At 33.7% G+C, this 14,316-nt stretch overlaps 1 protein-coding gene across 1 annotated transcript in view; it reads right to left on the bottom strand.

Annotated features, from left to right (window-relative positions):
• The window catches only part of MAN2A1 (mannosidase alpha class 2A member 1), a 105,417-nt gene that overhangs the window by 42,608 nt on the left and 48,493 nt on the right, over window positions 1–14,316 (bottom strand). Inside the window, exons 11-12 of the mRNA XM_054286414.1 lie at window positions 13,041–13,155; window positions 10,183–10,250 (exon numbers count right to left, since the gene is read on the bottom strand). Of these exons, the coding sequence (XP_054142389.1) occupies window positions 10,183–10,250; window positions 13,041–13,155 (183 nt within the window). The remainder of the gene's footprint in view (window positions 1–10,182; window positions 10,251–13,040; window positions 13,156–14,316) is intronic.

Below are 14,316 nucleotides of genomic sequence, written 5' to 3' on the forward strand. Positions count from 1 at the left end.
ACAGAATTTCTGGGGAATGAGGAGAGAGAGAGGGGTGTAGAGAGGTAAAGGTAAAATGCAGGATTTTCCAGTATGAGGAAATTTCTTGATCCTTTGCATTCCTACAAAAAACTGATCTGTTGCTACCAATCCACACATTTAGTATGAGCAGTTACTGCACTGCTCAATACTCCTCACCACATGTGAAATCCACCTATCTATGGTAATAGTAATTTTTAAAAAATCACCAAAAAAGACCTCCACAACCCCCACAAACATCACTCTGCAAACATTTAATGCATAAAACAGTTAAAATGGCAGCACTCAGACAGTCTTTCATCAAAAGTGATACAAAAACACTCCAGCTTTTACAACAGACTTGCCAAGTGACAAAATAACTTTTGTCAGAGGAAAAAACCTTTTGTCCTGACCAGAAAATTCCATTTTTTCTGTACAATATACAATAAATTGCTGTGCTTGTGCATAACAACTCTTAAGCAAAAATATTCTCTCATTAGAGCTACCAGCTCGTATACAAACACCATGCAGCCTTTAAAATCACTGGAAGGTCCTACATGTCTTAAAACAGTCCCTTTTTCTCCTTATTCCACCTGGTCAAACAGAGGTCTATGCACAAAACAGACTGTTCTATAACCTTAGATCATGTTAGGTACTACAAAATACCCCTTTTCCACTGTGACTCCCAAGAGTAAACTGAGGAGACAAAGGAAAATCCAGATATTAACAAAATCCCCTGTGGACTCGGAGGTTGCTGTAGCTTGACCTCTTAGATAAAATGAGAAATCAGAAGGGCAAACTTTGAAAAATGCTGCAGTTGCTATTCTTGAAAAAGTCCAAATCTGATAATATTGTTTTGCAGCTCTAGCACCAGTTTTTCTAATACAATATTAAATTTTTTATTATTTTAAACAACATTTTCTCCAATTATGTCTTCCTATTTTCCACTGTATGTACAATGACTGTTTGTAACAAACCTGCATGCATTTATAGACTTATCTTCCTTACTATCAGTCTTTTCAAACTAAATAGATGATGCTCTTGATGCTTTCTTTGACTTAGTGCTCCTGCTTTCCTATTAACTCTTCCCAACTTCTCACCCCATATTTTTGATGAAGTCTTCATCACTCTTGAGTACAGCACACTATTTCAGCTGCATTTTACAAAGAACATTTCCATTTAAATCATCCAAGAGCAAACTTGGCTTTGATACCATACAAGCAACTCTCTCAATGCCATCTTCTGTCATACATAGTGTTCTTTTGCTTCACTAATGTCCATTTGGTCAGTCCACACCTTATTTTTCAATGTGATGTGCAATACTTCCACTTTCCTGCTTCTTTGATTATGAAATATATCTCCACTTTACCAAGACAGTTTTAAATACTAATCCTATATAGAGTGGTAGTTGCCAGTATGGCATCAACTTTTATAATCTATTTACATTCTACTCTGTTAGCATGACAGATAGAAAATTACTTGTGACTTAGATCTTGCCTAAAGAAGTCCTTACTTGTTTTTTGGCCTTACTTTGCACAAAAAAATTCCACCCTACTTAGATTGATTTAATTTGGATTTAGATTTGATTTAGATTTTTCAGATTGGATTTAATTTGAATAATACGTGATATCCAACATTTACCAATGAACATTTATCAATGAACATTTAGAAAACAGCTGGGCAATCAACAAGTCTGTCTATTAACTGAGTGAAGGTAGCACAAAGTTAAGGTCAAAGCAACATATGAAACTACAGTGAATGGTGCTTAATCAACACACCTAATAATATTAAAATAAATTCCATAGTTTCTAGAGATTAAATATACCTCCTCTGAGACACAGTAGATACTGAAACCATTTGTATGCATAACTATACAATCTTAGACATTTAATTAAATTGAAAAGTCTTTTGTTTATGATTAGGACCTAGGGTCTCAGATACAGTGTCAGATGTAAACACAAAATCTGGAGCAGAAGGAATATGGGTGGTTTATTAAAATCAAGTTAAACAAATAGCTTTCTATTAAGCCAGAGAAAAGCAGGTTCTTCCCCAAAAGAAGATTTCAATATCTTCCCCCAAGGGTCTTTTAATTGACTGGATAAAGTCAAAGGAGATTTATCAGTTTACCTAACAATATTAAATAAATGCTACTACATTCCTCTATATCGCATTCAGATAAGCATTTCATAAATTCATCAATACTATCACAAATGTAACAAGAAAAGAAAATCACTTTACATCAAAGCACCAAATTATAATCCATTTAATCTGTTCATTCTAGAGTAAAATATTGATCTTGAATATATATATAATAAAATGTTATAATATATGAAGAAATAGTGGGATTTTTCCCTCTTCTTAAATAAGACATCTTTTGAAGTTTATGAATAATAACCTTCATAAGAGCTAATAGAATGGTAATCTTAACCTCAAATTGCCAGCAAACAACATAAATTTGTGTTACTTTTGTAAGGTGGAAACAGAACCTATTATCCAGGGATCAGCTTTTCATTATACTATTAAACGGATGACATCAAGAAATGAGGAGATACTTCCAATAAATAACTAAATTCACAAGAATCTACTTCAGTAGAGTTGCAACTAACACAATACAATGCCATAATTATAACAGCATTTGAAAAGAAAAATGTAGTTTAGAAATAGAGCTATGCTAAAATTACATATTATTTCCAAAAGTAGTAATGTCTGACAGTTCTGGTTAACATACAAATAAAAAAACCCCAGTGATTCTGTGCTTATAAAAAAATAATCTTAGCTTGACATTTCAGAATCACTGTAGGAATACCCTTCCTAATGACAACCCCAAATCTGAACTTCAGACTCATTAATAAAGCTGAGACAACATGCATTCCTATGAATTGTCTCCTTCATAACTCTACAGAGAAATCTTTATAATATCCATTGCTCATGTAAAAGGCGCAGCATTAGGCAGACAATAGGCACACAATCCATCCCTCCACTCTCACAGGAAACAGGACCTTTGTGTGGCTTTCTCAAGAACAAACCATGGAACAACCTCAAGAAAACAGCATTCACAAAAAACACAGACAACAGCACAGCAAGAACTATATATTTCAAGAACACGAAAAAAATCAACATCAACCTAAGACAAGACTTTTAAATGTTATGTACCTACTACATATGCCAGATACACATACTTCCTATGATTTAGATGGATTGTAGTGGCACATATATCCTAATCTGGAGCACATAACTACTCTCCAATTAAGGATAAAAGGATTAAGTCCAAAGGCACTATTTTAAATTTTTCTTTTACCACAAAGTTGTGAGATGTTCTGAGGTCCAAGATGGGCTTGAAGCCCCCTGACTTTTTCAGGATCAGGAAGTACCTTCACTAAAATCCTTTCCTTGTTCCTCTTGTAGTGCAGGCTTTATAAATCTGCATTTAGAAGGGAAAAAAAATCTGGTTCAGAAGAGCAGAAAGACTTTTAAGTATTCCATATCACTTCAGTCTGTGCCTTGAGAGCCTTGGACTAACTACAATATTGCCTCAAGGTAACTCCAGTAAAAAGGCTGAAGGGGCCAGTGCCTGGAAAAAAAAGAAATAATACACAAATGTACTAATATACTGAAAATATGTATATGCTATTTCCAAAGCTTCTTCAACAAGTACATGCATAGGATGCAGATCTTTCAGCTGTATTCAACCATTCACTACCATGCTCCTTCATAATGATCACTTTCTGTGCTTTGAAAACAAGCTCAGCCTTTTCCTTCCCATAGAGGGTTTAGTTCACCTCTTTCTTCTGCATTTCACAATATTTCCACTGCAGTGCTCTCAGAGGAAACCAGAAATTCACTGTAAGACCTAATTGTCATATTTTATTTAAATCTTGTAATTTTTTACAGCTACTGAAGCATCAAACACCTTCACTGCCTGATTGTACTGATACTGCAAACCCCAACAAAAGATGCTGATATTCCATGTATTGAAATGAAAGGACTAAATTTGCAACTTAGAAAAACAGTGAAGATCCTATGAATACTACAAACTGGTTTAATTTTGCAGTGGCAATTTCAAATACAGTCAGTAGACAAAAACATTTAGAATAGACTGTCATTGGTTCATCCACAGTAAGACCAAAAACTAAAAGTTTGATGTATAAGAATTTTTATACACTACAAATTAATCTTTGAAAGTTTGAAACGTAACAGCTTTTAGAATAACTTGAATTCAGAAGCATAGCATTCAAAAAATGAGTTTTAAAAAATAAAAATTATTTCCACAAAAAGCTTTGAAGTACAATTAATTGCAAATCAAAGTTGCTTTTTTCTTCTTCATAATGAAAACTTATCGTACCTCAAAAAATGTACCACCATTCAATTTTAAAGCCCTCAAACAAAACCAGGCATTCATGTTGTTTTGTTTTTAGACTTCATAGATAACTTTTAATGAGATGTCAATTACCAGAGCCTGGAGTCAGTTCTGAGATAAGCCTGTATGAATTATATTTTTTAACTTTTTTTAACACAAAAAGTAGAAAACTCAGACAGCAAATCCAGAAATCTCTGAAAAACTATTATGACCTTACAAAAAGAGTGAGAATAAAGGATCAAGGTGCTGTGAAACTCTTCCATATCCCTCACTTCCTGTCCCATTAGACATTGTCAATGGAGAGTTTGCTGGTTTGGTCATAAAGATATTTGCACAGCTAAGTTCCACCTAAAAACAGAATGAATGAATGTATCATGCTTTTTTGTTCAATTTGAATGAGCACCACTTTTAACAGGGTGATTTTTACTGAAACAGTTATTTCAAGTTCATATTTAGCAATATTTCAAGATTCAGACGTGTGAGTTATCCTGAGTCAGCCAAGCATTTCATTGCCTCTACAACAGCTCTTCCACCATGAAAACCAAGGAGAATGCTTTTTAAATATCCAATCAATTTAGTCAAAATGACCTTGAGTTTACGACAAACAGAACATGTTCCTGGCGGTTACAGGTCACCTGAAATCTAGTAAATTGATCAGGCAGCTGAACACTGAGATTAACACCTTAAAGTAATTTTCAAAAAACCATTAGGCTGCATTCAACTTAAGCAGCTGGGGTATCGGAAATTAAATGCAGGCTCTTCATATATCACCTCTAAAGTGTTTTCTAATTTTTCACCTACTTGCACTACTGTGTGCTTAATAGATGGGCTTAATTATGCATTGTTTCTTAATAGAAGCAGTGAGTATTAAGGCTTGACTGAATGAGTATTCATCCTGCCCACTTCCCTGAAAGATACTAATACAGAGGTTTCACTTAAACACACAAGATTGTGCATTTTGTGATCACTAGTTCATCCAATTAAAACTTAAAAGTATTGGTTTGGTTAGTGTTGTTTGCTTGCTTGTTTTTTCAAGATCTGTTTTCTTTTCTGGGAAACAGGTGTGCACATTAACAATGCATGAATTGCTACAAATATGTATGAACACATCTTAAATGTTACTGCATTCTTTTCTGTTTTCTTAAAATTTGGGGTTTTTTCTTCATTGAGCTTCAAAAATACCTTTTCTTCCACTGTCCTTTTTTTCCCCAGCTGTTTTGGAGTATAACTAGGAATATATGCCTCTGAAATCATGCAAGCATAAAATTTAAGATGTTTATTATTAAAATGTCAAATGCTGCTGGAGAGTCCTTCTAAAGGGAAGGGGAAAGGAAACAAAAAAATCACCACCAAAGCAAAAGTTGCCAAATGAAGAATATTACCCTGATCCAGTCACATTCTAAGCTCACTAAGACACAGTTGTGGCATGCGACTAACAAAGTTTCCTTCTCAAATTATTCTTGCTGTAGTCATCCAACCAAACACAGTACCATACCCATTGCTCTGTCAAGAATTTTTTAATTTGGTACATTATTCTCTATTGCATATTAAAGTTAGCAATATAGCTTTAATTTCTGCATTAAAGTGCTGTGTTGAGAAAGCAGTGAATACCCTGCCAAGTGAATTTTTGAAAATATTATCAAGTTGAAAAATTATAGAATTAAATTGGGATTTTCTTTCTGAAAAAATACCACGCATTTTGGACCTAATGGTATAAACAAAACTTATGCCAAAACTTTATTAAATACAACTTTATGCCAAAACCTGCTCATGGATAACAAAGTCAGGATAATAGCCAAGATTATTTTGTAGCCTCTATTTGAAAAAAGGAAATATTCTTTTTTGACTTTGACAGATTATTGAGGAAATAATTTATATCCTCCCATAATTAATCCTCTGGGCAACCTAAATATTTCAGCTAATGGAAACAGCTAGCTAAGCTATTTTATAGTCTGCTAAGCTATAAGACTGGCCTGATAAGAAGGTTACCATATCATACTGTTCCTCTAAGATCAGTTGACAAAAGTAATTTGTGGGAAAATTACAAGAATAGCTGGTACAGCACAAAAAAAAAAATCCTAAATAGATTTTTTTTTTTTTTTTTTTTAGTTTTTCACTACCATAGTATCTTCAGTTCAGATGGGATAGAGTGCAGAGGAACTCAGTATTGAAACTGCCCAGGCAGGTATGTGAAGGTTCAAGAGTTAAAACGAGAAGGGGGAAGAAGAGATAAAACCTAATTGCCATTGTTAGGCCTTTTCACTATGATTCACCATATTGAGCCAAACAAGACCACTACAAGATGCAAGCTGGTGCTGACACCCAATCCAGTCATTTGGTCGTGTAGCACGCTCCCCTGCAATGCTGTGTCCAGAAAACAGCACAGATAGGAATAGCTGGAAAACCCCTCCCCTCACAGTCAGCGTGCCCTTGAACTGCTGCTGACAGCCTAAACAACAGGAGCTCCAAACACATCCCCCACCCACCAAGTCCAGTGAGGGCAAGTCTTTTGCCTTTCAGAAACTATGAGCTCTGGTAGATTGCTCCTGAAAACCTATTATTATACTAAATAGCTGGGCAGTAAGAGAGTATGAGCCAGCATCCAGTTTAGCAGCACACTCAATGGGCTTTGTCTCAAAGACATGCAATAATTTTAAACTTCAGAGCAAGACAGAAGTAGTTCCATATCTAGTTGGATATTGTCTTGTGAAAGCTCCATTTTTCAGCTAAACAAAATATTTTTTAAAAAATCATGTATATTATTTTATCAGTTAAAAGGGATTTAGTGTCATTAAAGACTCCATAATTTCAGTATTCAAAAGCCTGATCATTAACCCACTTAGCCATCCTAAGGTCATGGAGTCAAAGACCTAAAATATTCTGTACACCTATTTCATCAAAATTAACACATTACTTTAAAAATACATTTCTGGATTGATTTGGATATCACAACAGCACTACAGAGAAAAGATGCATAGGTGTGGGCAGAAACAATACCAAAGAGGTTACAGGTGGCACCTGCTTAGAAGCAGTATGAAATATAATTCTCAACTACACAACAATATGGAGATACTTCACACTGGAACATAACAACTGAATGAGAGATTTCTTCCTGCTTTCTTTTTCTTCCATGTAATCGAGTTGTCCTAGGTCTCCTGTACAGTCTGTCAGATCAGTCTTCACTACCAACTACAACTTCCATGAGCAGTGAAGAGAACACTTAACTAAAAAATACACAAAAGGAAGGATGGATGAAACAGGCAAAAAACACACTACCAACTATGGTCCTGTAGAAAGCTGGTTATATTTGTAACCAGTAAAATAAGGGGAAAAAAAGAAAAAATCTGAAATTTGAAAAGCCATTATGAGTTTCCCATCAGCAGTGTCCCTCTAAAAGCACAGGTGATATGACCCACGCTTATGTAAGAATAACCAAGACAGAATACAGATTTTTTTTTAAATTCTGACACAGAAATGCAAAAATATGAAAAGCTAAATAGCCAATCAAAGAAAAGCTAAATAGCCAATCAAAATCAAACACCTTGCTAGTTACACTGATTTAATTTCTATGCCATATAATGACATATTAGAACACACTAGCAGAAAGAAATCCAGAGATTCAATTACACATAGAGGAATAATAAAGAAGATTAAGAACAGAAGATAAGCAAATAACAAAGTTTTGGTGAAAATTAGTTTTTAAAGTCTGCTGATGCTCCAAAATTTTAAATGGAAAAAAACCAGTTTCCTTCTTAAAAGCTTTAAAGTTTGAAGTTCAAGCATAGTAATTCTTAATAATAGATTTATTGAGTTGAGTATAAGCTTCTACTGAAAATAACATTTCTCATGAAATGCTACAAGAAAATTCAGATGCAATCATAATAATCATATATTAGATTTAACCAGTAGTTACAGCGACATCTTACATACCACTTTTCCCAATGGTAATAAATTTAGTGGAGATTCAGACTACAACCAGAGATAAAGTTAGAAGCCTAAAGAAACTAAGCTAATTTTAATAAGCAAAAACAGCTTAACAAAGAGATATTCAAATGAAAATTTTAACAACAAATGAAACATGAAGTACTGTACACTTAAGTAGAACATTTATGTGAAACACTTTCAAAGTTTTCTAAAAATGATATAAAAAACCCCAGGATTTAGTCAGTAATATCAATATTTTCTTACAATATTTTTTTGCCCTTTCTGTCTCCTTTTTCCCCTCTTCAATCTTTTTCCCATATTTCTGACTGCAGACTTTGGGACATATATCATACCTTATATGACTGTATGGTATCTTCACAATACCAGATAACAAAGTTAGCAATTTTCTACAAGTACTATTTTCTTAGTAAGCTAAGACCAGTTTAGAGACTACCAGCAGTAGCCAGAATAATATTATTGGTAATGTCATGTATATCAATTTAATTTACAAGTCAGAAGGGGGGAAAAAAAAGGGCAAATATCTGAAATTAATTAAGATCAAAAAGGGGAAAACTTACTTAGCATATTATGCAGAGACAAAAGTGGAACACTGTATGCAAACAAAAGGTGTATTAGGGGATGAAAAGGGCACAGGGAAAATTTCAACAGCTAACCTAGGTAAGGAGAGCAAAGGCAACAAATCTACCCTCAAACAGCAAAGAAAATCTACATCATAAGTTGCTTCCAACCAAGTGCTCATATACTACATATACAATCCTCTTCCAGTGAAGAAACCTGAGGAAATAATTTTGAAAAGCTAAAACATTATTGTTAATAAATAAGCATCTGAGATCTTGGTCATTTTGGACAAGTTTAAGATCATCTATTAGCATCTCTATAGCACTCCAGTAAGAGAAGTCCGATTTTAAAAGCATTCTCTAAAGAAAAGCATACACTAGACACATTATGTATATTTAGTGCTGGAAGACTGAAGATACCTTCTCCCAAAAGGTCACAAGAACTAAACCTTACTCACTTTTTAAAAAGATTTTAACTATATTCATATACACTTCAGCAGTTAGTTGGCTGAATAGTTGGACATCTGCATCAATTAAGCAAGTAAGTCTTATTAGTTTGCCACTAGAACTAGAGAAATCAGATACTAACATCAGGAAAAACAGCATTCACTGCTTTTTAAATGAATCTTAAATCTTCTGTTCTGAAAGCAAAAACCTTGCATTATTTGATTTACACAGACAGCAGGTTTCATATCCAGACATCTTATTCACTTTATTTGGATCAGCCACTTTAAATGAACGTGTACACTATTTCAGGTGGGATACTGAGTGTTCATGGACATAGCAGGATGCCAATTTCAGGAGAATACCCTACAATTACACATAAATAAAAAGTAACTCCTCTTAATAGAACAGTAAGTTGGAGTTAAGAAAAAACAGAATCCTAGTTTATCTTCTACTTGATTTTTAAAATCAACTCAGAATTTATAAACTGTGATTTTTAGGCCTTATAAAAATTTAACATTTTGCTCACAGAGTTAACTGAGGCACCTGTAATTCTGCCTATTTATAATCTTCTATTGCTTCTCTCAAGCACAATCTATTTAGTATTACAATGCTATAAAAGCACACAGAAACAGAACACTTACTTCAGCTGTGGTATGTGAGAAATGCCTATAGTTTTAACATGCTGTGTCCTCTTTCAGTGAGACATAATAATATTAGCATAATTTCCCAGAGTAACTTATTAAATTTTTTTTTGTTCTATTTTGGGCAAAATTTGGGAAAAAAAAAAGGGAAATTGCATAAAAAACTACTTACGAGATAGTGAAAACACATATATTGCTAAAAGAACCTCATACACTGAGTAATATATAAATTATTTACCTTGGTTGCAATGTCAGCTTTATAACTGTCTTGTGTGGCAAAGAATCTTGAGAAGCCTGAACATCATCCTAGAAGAGAACATCTTTGAATTCACTTTTGAATACACTTCAGTAAGTAATATATGAGCGTTGCCTATTATATGCATTTTGTGGAGTACAAAACCACAGAAATCAAATCTTATTTTAGCCTGTTACTGAGGACGACAAACAACAAAATTTAATAAACCAAGTACTTCACACTGACAAAAGTAAGACACTTACTTTGACCAAATCACTGGGAAATATTTGTTTTCATTTAAGATTTTATAAGATTCCATTATTAAATTATTACACCTGTGTTTTCATTTTTACATACAAGCCTTCATAATCACCGACTTCCTTCAAATTTTCAAATACTTTTCACATATTTTTATTAAATTTCTGCTACTATAAATTTACTCTGAAACAATATGCCCCTGGGCACTTACCACAAGCAATCACTGTATAGTCTTCTGCAAGCTCTCATATGTTACCTTATATTGTACAAAAAGAAAAGGTTCAAAAAACATAATTTGGGGTGTGGTGTGGTACAGGGCTCACTTCCACTGAGGAAAGGCAGAGACAAGACATTGCTGTCATCGTTTCATAGCCTAAGAGAATAGCCTGCTGATTCACAGTGCATTCCAGTCAGTTCTTACAATGGTGAACACTACAGACTTTGAAATTGAAGTGCAGAGTTCTCAGTTCCTCAAAAATCCTTAAAATCATGTTTTTCAAGTCTAGCAATTGTCACTTACATTTACATTTTCTTTCTGCACTGAAAGAACTAATGTACAGGAATTGTGTAATGGTTGTAGTTTTTTTTTTTTTTAGATTTCCAATCTCATCCATGATCCAACCAAAGCTGGGTCATTCTGGGATCTTTAAGGGTCTTCTCATTATCAGCGTATTGCCTTCCAAATGATTTTTTTTTGCATACTAGTGCAGAGTTTGTAAAACTTAACATAAGAAATACAAAGTATTAATGAGAAAACCATGATGCTTTTGTGTGGAACTAATAATTAAAAAGAGTAGAAAAAGTGCAAGTGTTCATTCTAGAGTACTTCAATAGTGTCTTATCCCCAACCTCCTTTTTTCTGCCTCCAAGAAAGGGAACTTTTCCCTGGTTGTCCCTGCTACCTACTGGAATGCTGCTGCTGTGATTTTGTGCTCTGTTCCTCTAAGTGTTTTTGACTTCTTCATCCCTCAAAAACAACAGCCACTTTCAGTCTTACAGTCTTCATCATGTGCCTTTCTCAACTCTCTTGACATCCATTCTGAATGCCCATCTCTGAGCAATTCCTGATGTCAGCTTCCATCAGCCACCAAAATACCACTCCAAAATGAATGCCTTTGAATTTCCACACTTGAACTCAAGGTTTGCAGAGGTGTTCTGTAAGTTACCCTGAAGTTCTCCTGTTAGCAGTCTACAAATACCACATTGAAAAGGTTTTTTTGCTATTTCCAATGCATAGCAGAGATACTAGATTAATGATACACTGTAGATGTGGTGTGGCAAACAGATAAATCTTAATCTGCTTTTGTAATCACCTTATTTTTTTGCTTTATATAGACACAATAAATTCATTGCCATAATAACTTACTCTTTAATTTCCGCTTTCACAGTGGTAATAATAGCTTATTGAATTAGTATGCTCCTAGGCAATATACAGTTGAAACAGTAATTAGTACTTCTACAATGCAGTGGTGGTATTAATCCAGACTGATGAAGAACACGAACAACAAACGTTTAGTAAAATGTAACGTCACAACATCTTCCAATATAATTTAGAGCAGGAGTAAAACCTTCATCCCATGAATGCCTTCAAAATATTCCTACTTTCTGAAAGTGCACATTCATTTTCCAAAGAGGAGAAAAATTAATATATTTGTGACACACAAGCATGTAGCATACACATGCAGCATATATTTATACATATATATTTGTATAAAAGTAATAAAAACTTTTATACAAGTAATAAAAAATAGTTCAAGATATGACACACCTGGCACAACTAAACCAGTAGAATGTACGTCATGTTCATTATGTCAGAAGTGTGAGATAATCATATCAGAAAGACTGTCTTAACCCTGCTGTGCTTATGCACAAAGAACTTAAAGCATCTCATTTTGTCTATCGTCAGGGTAAATGCAGTAAGCAGACTTCCTAAAAGTTCATAGCTGTCAGAGAAAAGTACTTTTGTTCAGAAAGTGAAGAAACTAAGAATTCTGAAAGGAAGCAATATTACCAAGTGTCTTTCTTCAAGGGGTTCTTTACTGTAAAATAGGTCTCAAAATGATACATGAGGATCCATTGCTGACTTTATCGCCCATTTCATCGAACACTCCTCTTTCAAATAATTTCAGCAAAGTAAAAAGAGCACAAGGTTTTGTCTTGACCTAATCTTGCAAACTAAGGTTAGACTTCTGTTAGGGATGGGAATTTTCTTCTTCCCACATTTATTAAGTTCCTCTGTGAAGCGAAGTCAAATTACAGGACTACATACTGTACTATATTTGCTCATGTATATCCCTTAAGTCACCAACACATTTATGCCCACAAGAAAATTAGAACACCTGCTTTTACTATCTAACTCAAAAAGGGCAACAAAATAAGTCCCTTTCCTTTAGCCGTGTGGGCATTTTTTCAGCATCAACTGCTGACATGGTCATTTTTTAATTTCCAATATCTTCAGTTATTGCAAATAGCAATAAGTAGCACATTTCTGAGAAGGCATTAGGTGCAAATTTAGTTCTGACATTTCCCAGGGTTACTCAAACTGAATTCAAAGACATAGTTCACATTTCATTTTTGGAAAAAAATCAAGGAAGACAGCTCACCATCTTCAGAAGTGGAGTTGCTGTGTCATAGTGATAATCACTTTTGTCTTTTAGGACAAGAATATGAACAGAGTCAATTATTACTTTCTTCAAATTCATTATTGAATGGAAAAGCCTGTTAAAACATTTAAAATCTTAGTTAGCTTTCAATTGGTTTTATTCAATGTTGTAACACTGAAATATAAAAACATTAAAGAACTCAAAAATATGAGTTGCAGAAAAATAAATAAGAATGTTAGCATCAACATAGCATGAAAATAAGAATAGTAGCAATGGGTGACCAGCCTGAAAAATGCAGAAATATTCTGAATTATACTCTTGTCTTGCATACTGAAAGTGAGGTACATCTCCTCCTGTATGCTGTGTTACCAAAGGTGTATTCTCAAAATACCAAGTATTTTTTCAAAATGCTAATCTTAGGAAAGTTTGCCATTTGTATATTTGATTTTCAGTTTCTATAGTGGAGACAAGCCTGAAACATTTGTCAGAACCTCAAGACTGTGTTTACACAGGATTAAGAGAACAATCAGAAACACAAAAAATATAAGCTATAAACTATATAAACTACCAGGATGTCCACAAATTTCTGAAGACAGAGAACTGGATAATTTTATTTGTAAAGTGAAAAAAGCCTTTATTTCACTCTCTCATAACTAAGTGCATTGTGAATACTTATGATACAGTAGATTCAATGTATGAAATTTAAAAATACTTGTCATGAAATAGTTTTAAACAAGAGTATTTTAGATGCATTTAAAACAATTACTTATTTAATGAACATGCTCTATCTTCTGCCTACTGTCATCACCTCAAAAAATTAAATTTACTAGTTCTTAACATTCCAATATGAAGCAATTTTCTGAACAAACCCATAATTAAAGCATGTGCATACACCGACATACATATCTCATGCAAAGTTCTCAAAAAAAATTCTGTTAAGACTCTAGCAAAATAATTTTGCAATACTTAGAAATACCCCCCAGATGAGAAAATAAACAGACAAGTTAAGTAGAAGACTTTCAACACAAAAAAGATTTCCCACTTTTAAGATAGGCAGACTACAGAGGGTGTGGGATTTTCCGAAGAATATATGCTTAAATTAGCATATCTTTGATTATTGCTTATGACAGAGAAATACAAAAACTTCTCTTACTTACTGCAGAAAAATTATGTTATTAATGAAATCTCAGTAATGTGTCTACCTTTTGAAATATCAAAATTTTGTTTGGACATCAAATTCTTATTCAGAGGGCTCAAAAATATTGTGTAAATGAAA

This window comes from Melozone crissalis, unplaced genomic scaffold (assembly GCF_028551555.1).
Source record: "Melozone crissalis strain CALT ecotype California unplaced genomic scaffold, PUWL_Pcris_2 ptg000005l_1, whole genome shotgun sequence".
Lineage (NCBI taxonomy): Eukaryota > Metazoa > Chordata > Aves > Passeriformes > Passerellidae > Melozone > Melozone crissalis.